General features: G+C 49.2%; 1 protein-coding gene across 9 annotated transcripts in view; it reads right to left on the reverse strand.

The window, feature by feature from the left end:
• Window positions 1-22,829, reverse strand: part of VGLL4 (vestigial like family member 4) — a 155,763-nt gene that overhangs the window by 34,605 nt on the left and 98,329 nt on the right. For 5 of the 9 annotated variants that reach the window (XM_069560937.1, XM_069560938.1, XM_069560939.1 and 2 more), the window contains one exon: window positions 1,069-1,258. In XM_069560937.1, the coding sequence (XP_069417038.1) occupies window positions 1,069-1,258 (190 nt within the window). Of the gene's footprint in view, window positions 1-1,068; window positions 1,259-11,187; window positions 11,383-22,829 lie in introns of all 9 variants that reach the window. The other 4 variants (XM_069560934.1, XM_069560935.1, XM_069560940.1 and 1 more) reach the window with 1 other exon arrangement.

A 22,829-nucleotide genomic window follows, 5' to 3' on the forward strand; every position in this document is an offset into this window, starting at 1 on the left:
CAGTGATTTACCGAGGATAAATACCACTGTCAGGCTGTCTTGTGACTGCACACACAATCCAGCGCGCTGGAATGCCGGAGATGCCGAGGGCTGCTGGCGCATTCGGCGCCCTCGGACCACGCGAGGTCCCCTCCAGACTCTGAGCTCCACGCTCCTGCCAGCAAACAGCAGCATCCTCGGAAGAACTGGGGAAGCCGAGCATCCTGAATGATCGTTGCGTGCTAACTCATGTGTGGAGAGGGAAAGGAACAGGGCCATTCATCTCTGCCCTCCACCGAGACCCCAGCCTCTGACCATACCCACCCTCGCGCCACGGCCAGAGCAGCCTCCCCATGGCAGGGGGCGGTCTCTGAGTCCAGCAAACATAAGAAGCAGTATCCACTCCCTCCGCAGGGTGTGTGTGAGAGAAACACAACGGGGAGGGGGTGGGGCGCAGCGCAAAACTAGGGCACAGGCATCACAAATGTGGTGATGTCACTCAGAGTCCAGCTCTCATCTCAACAGAAGAGCACGCTGAGGCAACTCGCATGCAGCCTGCTCCCCGTCTGCGCCCCCGAAACCAGCCCCAGGACCACCAGCCACCTGTGGCCGCTTCTCGGAGGGCGGGAACCGGCGCGCTCAGACCCAAACACGAAAACCACCCTCTGCCGCGGGAAGGTCTCGGCTGTGTGCCACGAACACATGTCAGGCAGCCGCCCGTTTCCCAGCCGGGGCCAGGCGCTGGCCTCTCTGGTCACTGCCCCGGCCCCTAAGGACCCTCAGCAGGGACCGGTCCCCCCCAAGAAGCACCTGGCAGGGACCAGCCAAGGGAGGCAAGTCTCCCCGATCACCTCCCGAAGCCGCTTGAAGCAAGTTACCACTGGTGGGGAATGCACGCGAACGGCGGACACGTGGGACGGAGGTCACCTCCCCTAAGTTATTAAAACCAGTTAAATGGCCCCTCCAGGCGGGGAGCGGTGGGGGGGACTAGCAGGCACCTTCTCCCCTCGGAGTCGGCACAGAGCGGCCGGAGAAGCTCCCCGCGGGCCCACGTGAGCCGGGCTGGCGGCAGAGTAGGGGGGCACTTACAGGTGGGGGGCGAAGGTGCGACTCATCTTGGAAGCATGGTCCCCATCACAGTCCAGGTCGTCGTCGCCAGGGTCCACGCTGAACTTCCTCTTGCTGGGACTGATAGGCGGGGGGCCCGTGCGGTGAGCAGTGAGGGCCGAGGCCACCGGGAGGGTCTGCAGCCGGGGCTCCCCTCGGAGAGCAGCTTCACCTGTGCAGAGACAGAGACGAGTCACCGTTGTCACCAGGCAGGAGAGATGCGCCCGCCCGCCCCCACGACTCCCAGGGGAAAGTTGCTGGCAATGTGATGGGCCGCCCCAGCGTGCTCAGAACGGGCCCCAGGCCCGCGGTGAGCTGCCAAGCATGAGACTTTCTACATAAACGTGGTTTCCCAGCATGATCGCTCTTCTCCCTCAGCTTCACTGAGATATAATTGACATATAATGTTGCACGGGTTCACGGTGAACCCTGTGTTGATCTGATACACTTACAGACCACAAAAACATCACCCCCCCCAGAGCTAACACCTCCAACATCACGTCACATAACCATCCTCTCCCCTTCGGCAACTTTTTAGGGTCTAGTTTAAAATAAAACCTGGCACTAAAGTAACTAGGGAGTGTGGACCATGAACCATCTCAGGAGTTAACTGAAAGCATGAAAGGTCTTTTGACTCCTGGGTATTCAACTGCGTATCTGTAAGAGTATGACCTAACCGTGGCTTCATTAAAACACTCGCCTCACTTCTCTTGCTTGTTACATTTTTATTATGTTTTTGGCATATTTTTTCTTTTTAAAGAATGAGGAAATTTTATGGGCTCATAGTTCGCATATCTGCCCCCAATGTTACAATAAACAAAAATACATGGTTTAACGGGAAATAAACTTTTTCTTAGAGTACACTAAAAACCTGCATGTTACAAACACTATGATTACGATCAGCACTGAGTTTCTGTGTGCAATTTGTCACGAGTTAATGCACGGGTGCAGTTCTCAAAAGACTTTCAAAGCCAGACACTTGCATCAGAGCTCACATTTCGATCTGATTCGACATCTTGGGTATTTTTCATTCCTGTTTCAGAAAGGCTCTGAGCAAAGAGCTAACTTTGGGCCTCCTTATGACTTAAAATAATCATAACTTTCATTGTAAGAATGGTTATGTACCTTCTAACATTTATAAGTGAGACTGATAGTTACTTTTAAGAGCAAAGTTTTCTAAGTCATGGAAGGGGGAGGGGGAGGGTTTACCTCAAACTCTCACAAACAATAAACCCCTCTGTTGTGCTTCTGATATTTGGCCTCTCAGGCCTGACCATTTCTGCTTCCACTTGGGTAACCGTTCGAGAGTCATATTGGGATAAAGGCCTGTGGGGCCTAAGAAAGGCAGCCTTGTTGCCACTAAAGTTTGTATCATCACAGATGCATGGACAGTTCTAACAGCCTCTCACGCCACACACACGACAAGCATGATCCTGTTAGGGAAAGGAGTGAGGGGAATTAAAAAAAAAACACAAGACACCTTCTTCGTGTTGACCAGGAAAAATAAAAATTTTGCCAATTTAGTCAGCAGGATATAAACTAGCAAACATACGGTCACCCATAAGCCACCTCCAGTCAGGATTTCTTTTAAGGGTTCTGGTCCCGAAGCAAACTGGAACTTTCCATCTTAAATAAAATACCTAAAAAAAAAAAAAAAAACCAAGCCCTGGGCTGGCTGGTTACCCTCAGAAATTCAGCAGGATTTTGGTTGACCCTCTACTTCCCATTAAGTCATTTCTGGTTTAAAAAAACAAACAGCACTGCTGATATCTGTACCTCAATAAACCAGAAAATACCCTAAGTCGGCCCCTCCTCCACAGAGCATCAGCAGCGCAGTTAACTTCTGGAGGAGCCCCGGTAAGACCCCCCAGGAACTCAGCAACTGCAGACGAAGCCTCACCCGCAAGGCTGAGCGTCAGCGCGCGCTCCGCCCAGTGTTTCTCCATGTCCTTGGCAGGATACGCGGGCTGAGGAGGACTCCGTGTGGACCCCTGGGCTTTGGGAGCCATTTCATTGAGATGCCAGATGTGTGGCAACGGTGGTTGCCATGGAAAACTACCACCAAAGCGACGAAGGAAGAGTCGCTCCCAGAAAAAGGAGGAGTCACTCGTTACACAAGCGTTCACCGTGACGCAAAAAGCACAACCCTTGGGGTGAGAATTGCACTCCCGCTCCACCCCCCGACTCCCACCCTTGTCCAAGTTCTTGGGCTTGTCTGCGTTCAAGTTCATCAAACGGAAGCACTGGTGTGTGCCCTGGTCCACAGGAATGGATCTTTTGACAACACTGGAGATGGGGGACCTGGGGGGTAGAGGACCCACGAAGGAAGCACGGGTGGTCCTGCTCCCCGTGGGGATCCTCCAGAGACGAGGGGGACATGCCTGCAGTCAACACTGGACTCCTCCGAGTGACAGACGTGACCCACTCAAGGTCACACGTGGACGCGTTAACAGTAGCAAGAGCCATGGCTGCTGCCAATGAGACTAACATTCTCCCCCTCTGGGCCTCCATCCATCCAGAGGGTGGACCAGCTAACATCTCACATTCCTTCACCCCCAAGTCTGTGGTCTACAATCCTCTAATCTATTAGGTAACCAACCAGCCAACATCTACTGAGACCCTGTGCTGTGTGCGAAGTCGCTTCAGTCGTGTCCAGCTCTTTGTGACCCCATGGACTGAAGTCTGCCAGGCTCCTGTGTCCATGGGATTCTCCAGGCAAGAATACTGGAGTGGGTGGGGGGCCGTTTCCTCCTCCAGGGGATTGTCTGGACTCAGGAATCCAACTCCCTCTTCTCACATCTCCCGCACTGGCAGGCGGGTCCTTTACCAATTAGTTGTGAAATACCGAACTAAGACATCAAAACCCAAAGTACGGACCGTCAATCTTACATGATTTTTTTTTTTTTAAGTGAAGCTATGGTCAAATACTTTTGGAAATCATAAGGGTAAACAATTCTCCCAGGAGTCCCTTCTTGACTTTCTAAAGCACTCAGTCTCTAAGAGGGAGACACAGCAGTGGTGCCTTCCGTGAGCCTGCCCCCAGGGCCCCTGCACCTTCTGCAGACTCAGCCTTCCACACGGCCCCACCATCACCCAAACAGCCAGGGGCTCTCCAGCCACTGACAAAACAGGATCCAGACTGCTCCAGCGCGCACGATCGGCATCTGGTCCCAACCAGGCTTCCCATGTGTGTTCCCAGTATCCCTCTATCTAGGCTTTGAAACTCTCAGCCCTAAGAGTTAACCAGTCGCCACACAACACAGAGAACTCAGGATCTTTACTCGGGTTCTCCCCCTAATCCTCTGGTATTGCATCCGATACATAAGGCCAACTAAAAATGCCACCTCCTTCAGGCTGCCTTCCTTGATTCCTTGATCTGAAAGTCATCTCTTTTCCTGACACACAGAAATGTATCACTGTGGCCCTTCCCACTTTGTTTTGTGCCCCTTGAAGTAAGGGACACGGTATTCATTTCCTATCCTCGGAGCACGGAACACAACGTGTTCCATGCAGCAGAGGGTCACAATATCCTGACAATGTGTGTATGAGGCCAGGATGGCCAGGTACGAAGTTTGGGGATATGTTAAAGATTAAAAAATAGTAGAATAAGGATTTTTTAAAGATCAATTTGAGTATATATTTACATGAAGAACTGTTAAAAATTCAGTAACAGAAACCCAAATTAAATACAGGAAAGGATCAGAACTTTCTCCAAAGGTGGTCTACAGATGACCAGTAAGCAAGCACGAGGAAATATCTTCAGCGTAACCAGTCGTCCGTGCATGCTTAGCCGCTCCAGCCGTGTCCAACTCTGGGCGACCCTATGGACGGCAGCCTGCCAGGCTCCTCATTCCTCGGGATTCTCCAAGCAAGAATATTGGAGTGGGTTGCCATGCCCTCCTCCAGGGGATCTTCCCGACCCAGGGATCAAACCTGCGTCTCGTAGGTCTGCGTGCATGGGCAGGCAGGTTCTTTACCACTAGCGCCACTTGGGAAGTCCAACTAGCCGTCAGGGAAACACAAAACACACCCACAGCGAGACACCAGCTCACAGCCACCAGGAGGGCTGGGCGAAAAGGACAGAGGACGAGTGGCGGTGAGGATGTGGACGGGCTAGAACCCTCGTGTCTTCCTGACCTGAATGTAGAACGGCGCAGGTGCTAGGGAAAACCACAGGGGGCAGCTCCTCAAACGGCTAACCACAGAGCCTGCAACCACCCTCCACGGTAGAGAGATGCGAGAGAGATGAAGACACATACTCACACACAACTTACCCAGGAACGTTCACAGCAGCTTTACTCTTCACAACCCCAAGCCCACAAACCCAGCGCCGAGCAGATACTGAAAACGGGGTCTACCCACAGGACGGAATGTCGTTACTCAGCTATGAGAAGGAAGGAAGCGCTGATTCACGCGACAGCACGGGAGAACCTAGAGAACAGGACGCTGCAACCCGAGAGGCCACGTAGCGTCTGGTTCCATTTTACGGAATGTCCAGAACAGGCAAGTGTGTGGGGACAGAAAGTAGATCAGTTTTAAAATAAATACATAGAAGAAAGTCGACTGGGGGTGACTGGGGGCTGGGAGGAGTCGGGGATTGGACACGACTGCTAGGGAGGGCAGGGTTTCTCTTGAGAATGATAAGAAAATGTTTCTAAAAAGAAAAAAAGAAAATGTTCCTAAAAGTGGAGAAGGCCGCAGAGCCCTGTGGATACACTAAAATCCACCGTCTCATGTGCTTTGAATGGGCGAATGGTATGATAATGTGAATTGTTATTTCCCTAAAGCTGTATTTATAAGTAGGTGAAAGAAGATCCCACTGTTACGAGATCCTTGTCTCCACAATTAACTGTTAAATAAGAACAAGCATCCATTAATTGTCCCTGAAATAAAAATAAACCTCTTGTTATTATAGCTATCTCTCTACTATGTCACGGTCAAATAACTTTCTAAATATTTATCAAGTGTAAAAAACAAAACCAAAGCAGAAGAGCTTGAGGTTATGCAGGCACTCGGGTTCATCAGAATCCTATTAAGCTCCAGCTCAGCTTCTAATCAGACCGTGTTTGAGTGTCTATTACATGCTGAAGGCTGTGCGGAGTGCCCAGAAAAAAAAAACAGATGATGAAATTTTCATACAGACTCTGACCACAAGCAGGGAAGGAAAAGAATATACACCAAAAGGAACTTATCTTGGGGTATAAAAGGCTTTTTTCTTTTGCGCTAATGGGTATGCCAAATCTCACAATGGCTTGGTGATTTGAAAAAGGAGAAATGATCTTTCTTTGTCAAGAACAAATAAGAGAAGGGCATTTGAGCTGTCTGAGGAACCCGGTATTTTAAGTTTCTGAGTTGGCTTAGCTACAACTGTCAATTTAACTTTTTTTTTTTTTAAGAGGTTACAATTATAACTAAAGGAGCTTGACTCAAGCTGTTATCTGGCCTGTTAAATAGAAGATAATTTTATCCAGGTATCTGTTACTGAAGAACAATGCCTAATGGATAAAAAAAAGTAGTTCTTGTTTCCAGTCATGATAGTGGTTTCAGTAAATGGATCAAAAGTATTCCTTAATTATTTCTCCAAATTTTGAAGATGAGCAAGGATTTTGGCCCAAGATTTCACAACAGTCAGCATACACTAATTTCAAATTTAAAAAAAAAACCTTCACAGAGAGAAAGAAAAAAGAAAACCACTTAGCTTTATGATGTGCTATATAATGATTCTGGTGAGATATCAGAAGAAAATCCTGCTTTCCAAGTCAGAAGGGGGACGAAGGGAAGAGAGAGCAAGGGAGAGAGATGAGCCCCAGGAATCCACAGCTTTGAGTCATGTTCCTGCCACAGCTAAAGGCTTCTAGGACTCCCGACTTCCTACACTATAATGGAACTGACTCTTGCCCACCCTCAGCTGGCATATCCTGATAAGAGGACTGTTTCTTTCTTTGGGGGATGTGACACAGTGGTACATCAGAGCCTAACTGGAGGGTCTTCACAACAGTGCCTGTCTCTTTAACGTTGTGTGCTTAGCTGCTCAGCCGACTCTCTGCGACCCCATGGACTGTAGCCCACCAGGCTCCTCTGTCCAGGGGATTCTCCAGGCAAGAATACTGGAGTGGCTTGCCATTTCCTCCTCCAGGGGATCTTCCCGACCCAGAGATCAAACCCAGGTCCTCCTGCGTTGGCAGGCGAGCTCTTTACCACTGCACCCTCTGGGAGGCCCCCTGAGCCCCCATCTGTAAGATTCCGTGGTTCCATGAGCTCATCCTGAGGGCCTCCCTTTGGCTCTCATCTCTGCATGATGCTCCATAACGTGTATCTTCCAAAGGCAGTTGATGGAGAAACACTCGCCTGCTCCAGGACACACCGGACACAAGGCGGGGAGGAAAAGCTCAACTGAGATCCTGACAGCTCACCTCACAGCTGAAGGGGACTTAGCTAAAAACCAAGAACCCTTCCCAGTCTCGGCGGTCCAGCTTCGTTTCCTTATTTCCATGCTACAAGAAAGCTGGTGTTAGTCAACGGAGGCCTGGGAGAAAGGTGGTTTGGTCCACAGAATCGCAGGCTTGAGTCTGACTCAGACCTTCAGCACGGAGGAGGCAACTGGGCTGGTTCAGAGAGGTAAACGGACCCCAGGACAACGCCGGGGCAGGCACCAAAATCGAGTCAGCCGCCCATCATGCCTCTTCCTCACCAGCTCTGTGGCTGCATTGAAGACTGTGGCGTAACTCAGGGGAGATTAATCAAAATCACGGCGCTGACTGTGGCTTTGTGGAGGCCAGTCAGACAGCGCAAGGCTGAGATGACAGTGTCCGTGTTTAAGGGGTCTCCTGCTCCAGTATTCCGGCCTGGACAATCCCATGGACAGAGGAGCCTGGCTGGCTGCATACAGTCCTTGGGGTGGCAAAGAGTCAGACATGACTGAGCAACTAACACGTACCGTAACTTCTGAGGACTTTTTGTGAACCGCTCTGCCTTGCCCAACAGAGAGTTTTCTGCCACAATTTACATCTTGGCTGTGTCCCACACTTGATGTTCTCCTCTCCTCCTCATCTCTCTTATCGTGTCGGAACCTAAATCAAAGAAGTATAAAAACCACGGCCCAGTCCCCCAAGCTCGGCGGTGGGCTCCGTCTCCCGTCTGACCACAACCCACGGCGACCAGCTGATGTCATCCTGCTTGGCAGGGGGGCCCCTGATAAAACATGCGCGCTCCACATATCACAACCCATCTCCCACCCCACGGCCCAGCAGGCGGGGCGTCTGCCTGTTCTCTCAAAGAATACTTCTTTGTCTCACGGCCCAGCAGCGGGGGAGGAGACAGCGAAGCCACCCGCTCTCCAACGGTTCAACTTGTGGCTATTCTTGACTGCTCTCTGCAACGGAGGGCTGTTGGGCAACACGATGGAACCCGGGTGAGCCAGCAGAGATAAAAGATGTGACGTAGCGTCTGCCCACAGTGCAGAGACTGCATGCGACTCTGCAACCCAGGGACGGAGCGTGTGCACCCCACACCCCCCTCCCCAGGGCTGCCCCCCAAAGTGCCTTCCCCTCTGTCATTGGAGACGTGCAGCTCTGACCCTGCAGCCCGATCACACGTCTGAAGGCCACAGCTCGGCTAAAGGTCATTTCTGTCCAGTCAGTCAGGATGTGGGCATGGGGGGAGGTCTCTGCCAGACCCCTGGCTCAGTGAGACTGTTGGAGGGGTGGAGACGACTAAACCCACAACCTGCACGAGTGACTGCTAATAATATAATTAAGGGTAACAACACCATTGTAAAACTTGCAGGGTTGAAACACACACTGTTTTCATTAGAATTCCAAGCACTCCAAATAATCTTGTAAACATGTCTGCAAGATACTTTGTCAGGACCTTCTTACATCTTAAGGGAATGGCGAACCACTTCGGTACATGTCCTATTTTAAAATCATTTAAAAATCTGAGCTTTTATTCTGGGTTCTCCTGACTACAGTCCTGTAAGGGAAGAGAAAGAAGCACAACTCACATCCTGCAGCCAAGGAAATCAATGTTTCAAGAATGGGTGGACATGGACTTCCCTGGCGGCCCAGAGGTTAAGAGCCTGCACGTCCCCTGCAGGAAGCACGGGTTCGATGCAAGGTTCGGGAACTAAGACCGTGCACGCCACACGGTGCCACACGCCACACAGTGCGGGGAGGGGGCAGGAAGAACAGGCACATAATTCAAGTCACAAAGCAAATTAATAGAAGGGCTGAAAGGAGAAACCGGGCATTTAGACTTCTCAGCTTTCACGATCTTTCTAGCTGCGCAGGATGCTTTACAGGTCAAGGCAAGGAAGCGGGAGGAAGACAACTGGAGGAAGCAGGAAAGAGAGCGGAAGGGGAGGGTGAGGGCAGGAAGGGGGGCCTGAGGGGCTGAATCCTGCCCCCGAGATTCGTATGTCGCAGTCCTAACACCCCAGTGCTCAGAATCTGACTTACGTGGAGACAGGGTCATACGGGAGGGCACCCAGACAACACGACTGATGTCCTTATGAGAGAGAGTACACAGACACACACAGAGGGAAGACCTCGTGAACGTGAAGACAGACGTCTACAAGCCAAGAGAAGAGGCCTCACGTGAAACCGACCTTGCCAACACTCGGATCTCAAAGTCCAGCCTCCAAAACTGAGAGAGCAGCCGTCTTCTGTGTAAGCCCCGTGTCCGGGGTACCCTGATCCAGGAGCCCAAGCTAACTGAGGAAAGGAGGGCAGGAGGAGGGAAGACAAGGAAGCAGGGAAGAGGAGGGCAGGGCTGAGACCTGACTCTGCTGCAAAGACAGAACAGCTCTGGGACAGAACCACTTCCAACACTTGGTCTATCCCAACTGACCTATCCCTAGTGGGACCGGTCAAGATGCGAGCAGCATAACTCCTTGAGGCCACTTCCAGATTAGAGCCTGCCTGAGAGGGGAGGGGCCAGGTGGCTGAGCAGAAAGCAAGAGGACTTCCTGGCTCATGACCTGGAAAAGTACAGACACAGCCTGAGCTGTGTCTCAGCAAGAATATTCGCAAAGGGGAGAGCAAGGCTCTCTCTGAAAAGCACAAGTATAGGGGAGGGTCCCAGAGATGCAGCCGGGGGCGGGGCGGGGGGGCTCACTCTGACTGTTGGCAGGGGTAGACAGTGCAGACAGCTTCCAATGGTTTCAAACATCTGTCATTCTTCAGAGGCAAGAGGAGAAGGGGCAGAAAGAAAATCCCACAGAAAGGACAAGAATTCTGTAATTCCCAAATATCCATTCTAAATACACCCTCGGACGCTTCAGTAAGGTAAAGAGAAATAACAACCTGATATCAAAAAGCACTAACTGGGATTTCCCTGGTGGTACAGTAGATGAGAATCTGCCTGCCAATCCAGCGGACACGGGCTCAACCCCTGGTGCAGGAAAACCCCACATAGTTGCAGGGCAACTAAGCCCATGCACCCCAACTACTGAGCCCACGTGTCCCAGCGCCTGTGCTCGGCAGCAAGCCACGAGAAGCCCAAGCACAACAGAGTCTCACCCCACGCGCTGCAACTAGGGAAAGCCCGGGTCCAGCAACAGAGACCCATCGCAGCAACGCCCGCCCCCCAAATAAAGAGGCACTAATTGAAAATAGTGTTAGTCGCTCAGCCACATCCAACTCTGTGACCCATGGACTGTAGCCCAATAGGCTCCTCTGTCCAAGGAATTCTCCCGGCAAGAATACTGGAGTGGGTAGCCATTCCCTTCTCCAGGAGACCATGCCAACCCAGGACCTCCTGCCTTGCAGGCATTCTTCTACTGTCTGAGCCACCAGGGAAGCCCTGAAAATATTTTTAAGTAAATTTTTAAAAATTGCTATGTTTGCATTCCTATGTTGCTGTTCATTTAGCTAGCAGGTTTTACATCATTTAAAATAACCGTGTGGCTACACTGTAAAGCAATTATACTTCAAATAAATAAACCAATCAAAAAAAAATTTTAAACTTTATCTCCAAAGATCAATACTCTTCCAAATCAGTTTGCAATCTACTCGATTATATGAGAACTTGAAGGTTCCTCTCCCACTTAATTTGCATGAGAACTGATGGCCTATTTTAAAATAAGTATAAATGGAGTGCAACCTTTCAAAAGGTGTGATCTTGGGACTTCCCCGGTGGTCCAGTGGCTAAGACTCCACGCTCCAAATGAAGGGGGCCGGGGTTCGATCCCTGGTCGGGGAACTGGATCCCACGTGAGACAGTAAGAGTTCACAGGCTGCGACTGAAGACCCCGCGTGACAGCAAAGATCGAGGCTCCCGCACGCCGAAGCCAAGGACCTGGTGCGCCCAAAGAAATAAACACACACTTGAGAAATGAATAAATTAGCAGACAGGTGTGACCTCGGCCAAGTCTCTCCACCTCTCTCGCACCTCTGTTCTCAGCTACCGTGGGAGATCACAGTGAGCATCAGTGGAAATTTGCAGGAAGTTTCCAGCCCAGAACAGCCACCTGTTCCATTTCATCCTTTGCTACGACTCCCACAGAGAGGACGAAAGGGGACTTCTCCAGGGTCACTCCCGCTCTGTTGGCCAGAGGTCAGCGGGTGAGCCGTGTCCCGCCAACTAACGGCAGATCAGCGCCCCAGAAGATGGGTCAGGGAGGGGCCCCACCTGACCACCGGGAGGCAGCAGGCCATCTCAGGGCAGCTACCTGACTGCCTGGACTGCCGCCACGTGTGTTAAAAAGACATAAACCCACACAGCAGCCCCGGCCTGTCTCAAGGATCACACGGGAAAGTTGGCACAGCGCCCAGAGCTCCAGTGCCCCTCCAAGCCCCAGGCACACTTTCCACACCCTCGCTGGTTCTGGACACCTTCCCTGCTCCCCCAGAATGCGCTCAGAATTCCTTGTGACCAGCGCAGCCACCTCCACTTTCCAAGCCCAACCCCAACGTGGCCTGCTGCCCCAGAAGCATCTCTTGTAAAACGGCCCGGTGGAAGCTCCCAAACTACAGATATTTTGATCAACACCATCGTGTTTGCTATAGTCTCTCGAGAGGCAAACAGGTACAGTCTGGTTCCCAGAAATATATATATTCTAGTCCAGACCTGAAGGAAGAAGACGAGGCTCCCAGGAACCAATGCAGAATTCACACGCGAACTGCCGTCCGCACTCCTGAAGGCCAGGCTGGGCCCGCCTACCCCAACACGGGATCTCACGCCAGCTCCGAACCCCCGCCACCGCGGAAGCCTGCAAGTCGCTGGGGTGTGGCAGACACCCCAAGTCCAGCATCTCAGAAAGCCCTTCTGCTGTCCGCACAGAGGCGGCAATCCACCCGATTCCTTATCGTTGCTCCACAGGCTGGGTTCAGGAGCCAGAGTGAATTTTCCAAGGATTAAAACAGGACACAGAGTTCAAAGACTCCACGATGCCGAGGGTGAGCGCAGCACGGGGATCTCAGGCACCCATGTGATCTAAGCGCCCAATCCCCGTGAAGACCGGTAAAATAAGCAATTTAAAGGAAGATCTTTGTCAGCATTGTCACTCAAAGATCCAAGTGCCCAAGGGCATAATTCTATTTTCTCCAACTCTTTGTGTCAAAATAATTTTAAAGCTACTGGAACTGTAATGAAAAGTGAATATCCTATTCCCCTTACCTTGATTCATTTTGTCTGTCTACACATATCCAGCTTTTTTTTTTTTACTATAATTGCTCTAATTTGCAAGGTAACTTGCAGACATCATACTGCAAGCACTTCAACTGTCTTCTCAGAGCGAGAAGAGTCTCCTTCACAGACACAGAACCATCATCACACCCAAGAAAGCTAAAGCTGGCATAATGTCGTTATCTAATATCCAGTCCAGATTCAAATTTCCCCAACTGGACTGTCTCAGAAAAGCAGGGGGATGAAGCAGACAGAATCCAGGATCCAATCAAGACCCTGGGTGACAGAGCTGCCGAGTCTCTAGTTTCCCAGGGACTTTTTCTGTCTTTCTTCCTCTTCTGTGTTTTTTTTTAATGATATCTTTAAATGAGTGTGTGAGTGCGCAGTCGTGGCCATCTTTGTGATCCCATGAACTGTCTCCCTCCAGGCTCTCTGTCCATGGGGTTTCCCAGGCAACAATACTGGAGCACGTTGCCATTTCCTCCTCCGGGGGATCCAGGCCAATGAACTGCCCTACAGTTTCTGGTGGTCTGATGATTTCCCCGTGATTCGATTCAAGGTGAACGTTTTCGGCAGGGAAACGAGAGGAGGTGTGCCCAGCATGTGGCCTCACACGGGAGGCACCTGATGCCTCAGCGTACCACCTCGGGTGACAGTAAGCTCCACTGCTTGCTTAGGGTGATGCTCACAGAATTTCTCTACCCTAAAAAAAGTAACCTTTCAGAGTAACATGGGTGTGAGCATCCCGTCGGGTTTCCCAGGTGGCTCAGTGGTCAAGAACCTGCCTGCCGATGCAGGAGACACACAGGCGATGTGGGTTTGATCCCTGGCTTGGGAAGATCCCCTGGAGAAGGAAAGGGCAATCCACTCCAGTATTCTTGCCTGGAGAATCCCATGGACAGAGGAGTCTGGAGGGTTATAGTCCGTGGGGTCACAAAGAGTCGGACACGACTGAAGCACCTCAACACATCTTGTCATGCTCAATCTCCTTCAGTTCAGTTCAGTCGCTCAGTCGTGTGACTCTGCCACCCCATGAACCACAGCAAGCCAGGCCTCCCTGTCCATCACCACCTCCCGGAGTCTACCCAAACTCATGTCCATCGAGTCAGTGATGTCATCCATCCATCTCACCCTCTGTCATCCCCTTTTCCTCCCGCCTTCAATCTTTCCCAGCATCAGGGTCTTTTCCAATGAGTCGGTCCTTTGCATCAGGTGGCCAAAGTATTGGAGTTTCAAGCTTCAACATCAGTCCTTCCAGTGAACATTCAGGGCTGATTTCCTTTAGGATGGACTGGCTGGATCTCCTTGCAGTCCAAGGGACTCTCCAACACAACATCTCATGCTCTGCTGCCCCGTTCTCTTGCCCTCAACCTTTCAAGCATCTCTTTCCAGTGAGCTGGCTCTTCCCATCTGGTGGCCCAAGTATTGGAGCTTCTAATTGCGAAGCGGTTTAGAATCCAGCCCCTCCTAAAGAAGGTATGGGATTGAGAACTGGCAGAAGAAAAGAAGAACCGTGGTTCTTTTGAAAGAGCTTTCGTGCCTGCCATGTTCAGAGCAAGAACTATGCCCCACTAAGGGAAACACAAAGATGTTTGAGATCTGATCTTTGCCTCAAGGAACAGCAGTTCTCACAGGAGCGATAAGTCACGGAGATAAATAACAGGTAAGGAAGAACTAAAAGCAGAAAGAATAGAGATGCTCTTGACACGAAGGAGTGGTGTGGCATACGAATCGTATCTCAATAAAACTGTTACCCGCCCCCCCCCAAACTGCTGAGGACCACAGAGGACTTCTGCTACAAAGCTTCTGTCAACAATCACCATATTAGGAAGTGAAATGGAGGAAGTTTTCAAATAGTAATTTGAAGATAAAAATACACTCATTACAGGTTAAAAAGAAAAACTGAGAAGCTATGGACACGTCATATGAGGAAGACATCAATTCTAGCTCTAATAAATATACTCAGGAGTGGAATTTGAAAAACAGGTAGAATTTCGACACTTGGAAACTATGGAAATGGGCATTCCAGTTGGGGACAGCTGTGGGAATAAAGGCCGAGAGCAGGAATGGTGTCCTGTGTGTGAGAGGTCCATCTAAGTAGAAGAAAGGGCTTGTTGCATCTGTTGGTTAAGAGGTAAGGCTATGGAGATCAGTGGGTCAGATAATGCCGGGCTCTGAGCACGGGCAGAGTTCAGATCGCATGGCCGACAACTGGGGGGGGCACTGGAAGAGGTGACACAGATAAGGGGGGGTCTGAAGACACCGCGATGGGCACAACTGAGCCAGGGGACGGGGCAGTCATGCACACGGGGGTGGAGGGCTCCAATGTTCACACACACACAACGGGGAAGAGGAGGCCCGCTCAAGGGACCTTTCATGGGAAGTGCAGAGAACTGGACAGTGTTTTAACTAGTGCCTTCGCCTGACCCTTCCAAAAGGCTGCCCTCATCGTGTTCCTGAATCATTCCCCCAGCACTCATGCTGACCTGGATTTCTTTATATGTTGAGAAACTAAAAGTGAAAAAGCCAGCGAGCCACGCTGGTTTCTGGCTTATGGATATACGAATGGAAAAAAAAAAAAAAAAAGACAGTATAACCCTGTATGTTAAGTTCCACAGGTTGGTCTGACAAAGTCTAATTCATCTTCTACATCCACGTTTCCGTTATGTCAGTGGATACTTTTAATGTTCCTGTAAGGTGATTTTTAATTGTTGGAGGAAAAAAAAACCAGTATGCCAAATTTTCTTGAAGTAAAATAATACTGATGTCCATCCTTTTAGTGGCAGGGACTATGCTAAGGGAGTCCAATTATCCACGATTAATCAACATTCATTCAGTAGTTATTTGTGGGTATCACCTGATTTATGAAGAACAAACATCAAACACCTCAAATAATGATCCATATTTATAAAAGAAAAATTTGGAACAGGGGTTTAAAACAAACTCAAATGAAATGTAAGTTCTATGTTAAAACAGACCAATCTTATTATAACATGCCATCATTCATTAAATTGATGTCAAGCTGATACACAATTATGTTGTGTTTTTTTTTCACAGTACACAGTATATTTTGGAGTCCTTTTACAGATAAATTTATTTCAATAATTACAGTTTGCATAAGCTATTATTATATGATGTTTGCATGTCCCAACCAAAAACTAAGAGGCGACTGAAGCTGAAGTCTGAAAGTGGACTGACCAGCTTGAGACGGCATTGGAACACACTTGGTGGAGATTTACCGGTGAGGCACACAGCTAATTTAATACATACAGAAGAGTACTATTCATATTAAGAATAACGTAGCAAAACCAATGTTCTTGCCTGGAGAATCCCAGGGACGGCAGAGCCTGGTGGGCTGCTGTCTATGGGGTCACACAGAGTCAGACACGACTGAAGCGACTTAGCAGCAGCAGCAAAACCAAAGAATATGGGCATCTGTGAGTTGCTTTTTGCAGGGACTATTGCACATTCGTCCCCTAGATTTTTGTATCAACTAGAAATCTTTCAGATTTCCCTATAAAATCTTATATCCAACCAAGGAGAACTTCTTGTATCACCAAGTTCCAAGAGACTGTTAGATCATAATCTCAAGCGCCATAAAAGTTAATCTGAGAACAAATATATTCCACCAGCATGGAGAATTGACTGTGCTCCCAAAACCTGAAAGGCCCACATGCTGCTGAGTGTGAAAGGGGCAGGGGGGCTCCCCTAAATGAGACAGCTTCAAATAAATGTGTGTGTGTGTGGGGGGGGGGCTACGGACATTTTCCTCTGCTTCTCATTCCCTCTCCTTTCAAGTTTACGTCAGTTATCGGGTGAGCGAATTTTATCAATGAGAGGCCGAGAAGGGCTGACTCCCTCGGGCATGTTTGCTCAAGATATGAAGGTCAAACAACCACGGTGCTCATAAAAGTTGTGGCCTTTGGGGGCGGACCTTCAGGTCGCTCCTCACCTCCAAGCGACTCATTATGAAGCAAAAAAAAAGGAAAGAAAATGGTGCGGATCAAAGACCAGGCTGTCATTAAGTAAAAATGAAGGGGGATGAAAGGCCTGCCCTGCACTTCAAAGGGGCAGCTGAGCTCAGGTGCGCAAACAGCGGGAGGCCATAGGCCGGCCAGGCCCCAGGGCAGGAGGTGGCCTCTCGAGGGCCAGGTACCTGGGAGCGGGTTATGCAAAGCAGAAATGTGACAAAGGACACAGATTCAAATGTTTTCTTGCTGCAGGGACAGGGAAGGAGGTAACCCCCAGATTACCAGGTGGAGGTGGTGTGCATCAGGTCCGCACGCCCACAGATGAAAACTGTTCGGTGTAATGAGGTTCAAGGACGGTGGAAGAAGCGAGTTGTCTAAAGCCGTTGTACAATTATATTTGAACAGTTCTTCCTTATGCCCTGAGGTGTGTCCTGAAATAAACCTTCGTTCTGAGAGACCTTGGCCATAGCAGGAAGAAGTCTGGCTTCCCAGGACTTGAATGCAGGGCCCTTACTGAGCTGAGGCCGAAGGGCCCCCCACCCTCCCCAGACTTGCTAGAGACCCTTAGGCAGGAACAGAGAAAAAGCAGGGTCACCCGGTCCATTTCTGAACCCACGACAGTGCCCTCAGCTCACCCCATCCGCTCCCTCTATGACGTCTGGCACCTGGACAGACAGACAGATGCTGCTGTGGACAAGGAAGGAAGGGCTTATACTCTCAGGGGCCCTTGAGTCACTTAAGCCTAATCCCCTTCCTCAGACGGACTCCGTGGAGTGACTATTAATATTAAAAGAGGTGACTGTGAATCACCCCCCAACACATACACTCCCTTTAACACAGGAACCACCTTATCTGTACAGCTGTGGCCACATGGCAGACTCTTTGGGGAATTTACAAGCTCCCCTATGGACTGTTAGTGCCAGACGCGCAGGTATGCTCATGCCCTGCAGCCATACCCTCTGCCTGAGGTTAGTAATCAGGAGGACGTGTAACCACTCAGGAGCAAATATTTACTTAGGAGAGCAAGAGGGATTCCAGAAGCTTTCTGTATGTGAATTTCATTCCATCCTTCTAATTTTCTATGCAGTAGGTACTATACTATTAGTCTCATCTTTCAGAAGAGGAAAATGGAAGCAAAAAGTGGCTTGGCAACTTGACCTAGGTCACAGGACTCTGGAGAGGCTTAATGGAGACGAGTGTGCACCATCTGGGTTTTGAAGGATGAGCAGGAGTTCACCAGTGGGCCCAGGCCGCTGGGAAACAGAACGGTGCTACTGAGCCTCTGGAGCACGCAGGAGGCGACAAGGCGGAGAAAAGAAAGCCCACAGATGGTGGTGCTGGGGGCAGCCTCTCCAAAGCCCCCTAAAATCAGTCACCATGAGTAAAAAACTTGGGTTGGCTTCACAGGCAGCTGCCCATCAGGCCCGTGAGCCCTCCCTCTGCCCGCTTCCAATCAGACTGGCCCCACGGGAACAGCCCTGCATGCGAGTCCTGGAGCGGCCTCTTCCACTGGCTACGCTCAAAAATGGAGTGGGGACTTCACCCCATGGGCCGAGAGTGGCCAGGCTTGAGCCGGAAAGCAGCACCTGCATGCGGACACGTGGCCATGTGCACACCTGCCCTGGCTGACCTGGCATTCCACCCCCTCCTCTCCTTTCCCCCAGGCTGCAAACACCGGACCCCGACACGCACACCGTTCATTCTCTGTGAGGATCGGCTTAACTTGCAGCACGCATGACGCCAATTTGCTTCTTCTGAGATAGCTAGTAGTGATTTAAGGAAAGCACTGTAGTCGACTGTCAGCTCCGTGAGAAGAGCTGCATCACGTTCAGCACGGAAGGTCCACAGAGCACAGGACACCCACCCAGTGGACTACGATGGGTCCCGGCGAGGCTCAGATTCCAGCTAACGGTACTTTGCGCAGTGTTTTCATGTGAGCAAATGCCCACCCACAGAACTTTGCTAAGAATCAAATGGAGTAACAGTAACGAACAACGTTCTCAACTCCAAACCACCAAGTCTTACAAGAGCTTTGTTGAGATAAAATTCTACACCATAAAAGTCACGCCCATTTAACGCTGCCCGATTCTATGTGTTTTAGCATATTCACAGGGTTGTACAACCATCTGCCCACAATCTGAGAGGGGAAATAGTTCATCCACCCCTTCTCCACCAAAAAAAATAATAATAAACTTACAGCCCTTAGCAGTCAGTCCCCATGCTGTCCCCTACCCTCCAGCCTCTGGCAACGACTCACCTCCTTCCTGTCTCCAGAGACTGGCCTATTCGGGACATATTTCTTAGAACTGAAGTCACATACAAAGGCTTCTTTCCCTTTCACTCAGCATAACGTTTCCAAGGTTCATCCATGTTGTAATATACGTCAATACGTTCATTTTTACTGCCAAATACTATTTCATCGTACAGGATATGCCACATTCTAGTTACCCATTCACCAGGGGATGGGCACTTGGCCTGAGTCTGCTTTTGGTTAGAATAATGCAGCTATGGGGGTAAAATCTGCGGACAGATTTTAGTGAGGCCATGTTTTCAATTCTCTCGGCTGTATACCTCAGAACTGAACTGCTGGGTCAAATGGCAACTCTGTAATATTTTAGGGAACTGCCAAACTGTTTTCTAAAGAGTTTGCACCATTTAAAATTCCTACCAGTGACACAGGAGGGTTTCATCTCCCCCAGATCCTCAACAACACTTGTTATTTTCTACTCTGTTTGATGTTAGTGGGTATGAAGTTGTATCTCACTGTAGTTTTCACTTGTGGTTTTCTAATAACTAATGATGTTGAGCATCTTCTCATGTGCCTATCGGCCATCTGTATATCTTTAGAGAAGCGTCCCGTTCAAATCCTCTATTCATTTTTTTTTAATACAGCAAACTCCCATTGGCTATCTACTTTACATATGGTAATGTAAGTTTCCATGTTACTCTCTCCATACATCTCACCCTCTCCTCCCCTCTCCCCAAATCCTCTACTCATTTTTTAACTGGGTTACCAGTCTGTGAATTGTTGAGGTGTAAGAGTTTTTTTCTACATTCTACACTCAAGTCCCCTACCAGATATTCGATGTGTAAAAGTGTCCTTCGATTCTGTGGTCCTCCTGTCTTTTTATTCAAGTCTATTTTTACACTTATCCTTCAGGCACAGGAACAAAAGCCTGACGCTTCCTCTGAGCTCCTTCATAAGGAATGCAACTTCTATTACTAACGGTCTCTTAAAAGCCACTATCTTTCCCTCTTGCTCTTTGATAAGCCAGCCCACGTACAACAAGGCCCCAGCCATTGCTAAATACCCACCAGATACACCCGGGGAGCCAACTCCTAAATAATACATAACAGTGATATTCACCACAGACGTTCTGGCATTTCAGAAATTCAAGCCATCTCCCAGAGCCTTATTTTAATGTTTTTACAAAACAAAGAAACCCAATGTCACACTATTAATAGATTTAAGAACCTACATGTGTTTTGCCAACCTATTTTCTTTAAAACCACGCTGACAACAGTCATTAAAACTGAGCCCATGCTAGTATGCTTCTAAATTGTTTCAGCCTTGACACAAGGTCAATGGGAATTAAGACTAATGAAGGAATAAAGCAATACTGAAACATTTTCATTTGGGGTCTACTAGACCATATTAACTTCCAGCAAATTAAATGGATGAGTGGTTTGCAACCACTGGCATTTGTATTTCACTGTTAGTTCTCCATGCCTCTCGTTCTCTCTGTGCCATTAACCTTGAGGGTCCAGCTCTTTGTCAATCTCACTTCAACCATGCTTTCCAGGGATTTCAGAATCGGTAATTCCACAGCATACGGTGGCACAGACCCAGTCAAGTCGGAGAGACAGATGTGAGCTTGTGTAATTGAGATGTTCCCATCTGCTGCCTTGAGAGCCGAGGCCTAAGGGACATGCCTTTTCTTTCTTACACTCACTCCAGGATGTGCAGGCTTCGATGACTCATTTAACTTAAACGCTTGATATTTCGGCAAATAACTTCAATGGTTGATGCATCAACCTTCCTTGGACATCGACTGGACGGACGGTCACTAATGATTCTCACATTAAACCTATCCTGACTCCCAAAGGTGCTCAAACTCCAGAGACGATAATCTGAGATGGAGAAAGGGAAGCCACCTCGTCCACATCCAAGTCCTTGTGTCCACATTCGCCCCCATATTATTGGGGTACTTCACTGAGACCATGGATCATTAACTGGGACACTGTCAAGGCACTGGAAGGAATAAGAGGAAGGGTCTAGGAAGCTGAAGCAGTAAGGGATTTTGTTTCAGTCCAAAGTTAAAAATAGGTGCTGTGTAAAGAGGAATTATACTCTCTTTCACAGGGCTTTCTGTCCAAGTTGCTGATCCTGAATATTTACCAGGTGAAAGTGATTTCATGTGACAAACGTATTCCTGAAGACTTGGGAGTAAATTGGCCTTTGACTAGTCTGATCATGAGCTACCAAGCTCCTACATAAACCAGAGGGGCTTCTCAGTTTATTTTCACAGATCCCTGGAAACCGCCCTTACTGCCTCCCATTCCGGTACTCCTACCCTCCACTGTGGTACAAGGTTTTTCCAAGTGTGGTCTTGGACCACCTATCCCAGAATCACCTGAAATGTTTGTTTAACACAAAGCCCTAACCCAGTCCCAATGAAAGGGCTGTCCAGGGACCCTAAAGATCTGTCATCTAAGCACCACTCCCCCCACTCGCCGATGTCTCCAAGCACACTGGCATGTATCTCCAACTTGTCCTTCTTCCACTTTCAAAACTGATCAATACAACGGTCAACCAGTATTCTGATCAGTCAAACGTTTCAACTAATTAAGGGGTATTTGGACAGCGATGGGAATGGTGGGAGAGAAGACCTAAGGACCAAGCATCTCCAGGCTCAAGCGTCTGGTGAGGAAATGCCCAGAGAGCAAGACTCAGGCCCATCCCGGTTCCTCCAGCCAACGATCACAGGTCCAGCATTTAAAACCACCTTCAGGAGACCCTGTTTTCAAACTGCGATGCACTTTTAACAGTTGACCTTTTCAGCAGTCAGAAGCTTAGGGAGGGGACCCTCACCGGTGCCTCGGTTTTCCCGTAAGGAGCATGGGCACACCATCTGCGGACTATGTCCCCTGTAATGCATTTACTGACATCCTTCCAACGGGACCAAGAGATATTCCATAAAAGCTCTGCTGATGGGAGTCCACGGCTACCGATTAATAAACCTCTCCAAGATGAGAGAACTGAGAGGGGCAGGGAAGAGAGCTAAGAGACACTCTGCAGACACTGATCTCAGCTAGCTGAGTAAGTTCTCCAGGCTGGCTCCCCAGGACGAAATGGAGGCCACAGGGCCTTGGGGAACACCCTTGGGCCAGCTGTGGATGCAGCTGAGAACAGCCCCGGGAGGAAACTGGTGTCAGAGGAGGGAGGTCAAAAGCCCTTTGCCGGGATCCACCTTTTAAGGCATCTCATTTCAGTCTTGCAATATTTATACATTAAGAAACAAAACAGTAAGATAATTTATAAAGAATCAGATGCTGCTTTCTAAAGGTTTCTCTCTCCAAAAATTCCACAGTTGCCAGAGGCTTTTTCTTTTGCCCCAGACTGCTTTTCAAAGGCCACCTCAGGACAGAGTGGCGGCTCCTGACCTCTGGCAGCGCGGTTCTCTTACCCTGTAATTAGGCCTCTGAGGCAGTCTATCTGATCTAACCCCCGACAAGAAAGCCAGAGGACACCAAGCTGCTTATCTATTACGGTTGAGGGTGAAAGACATTTGGTTCTGAAGTCTTTGAAACTGCCATATACCTTCCTCCTATCTATCTATCTACATGTAGAAAACTTTATACAGAAATGTTCTAAATATATATATAGATACATCTACCAACAGACATCCATGTAAAATTAGAGATCCAAAATAGAAAATCCAACGTCACTGCCATACACACACACACACGGATGGTGTGCGAATAAAACACCACGGCTGAAGTGCAAATCATTTGACGGCAAGGAATCTACCTCCCTCCTCCAGAACCATATATGTAACATTGTCGTTTAGTTGCTCAGTCCTGTCTGACTTTTTTACCACCCCAAGGACTACAGCCCTCCAGGCTCCTCTCTCCATGGAATTCTAG

Source organism: Ovis canadensis, chromosome 19 (genome assembly GCF_042477335.2).
Source record: "Ovis canadensis isolate MfBH-ARS-UI-01 breed Bighorn chromosome 19, ARS-UI_OviCan_v2, whole genome shotgun sequence".
Classification (NCBI taxonomy): domain Eukaryota; kingdom Metazoa; phylum Chordata; class Mammalia; order Artiodactyla; family Bovidae; genus Ovis; species Ovis canadensis.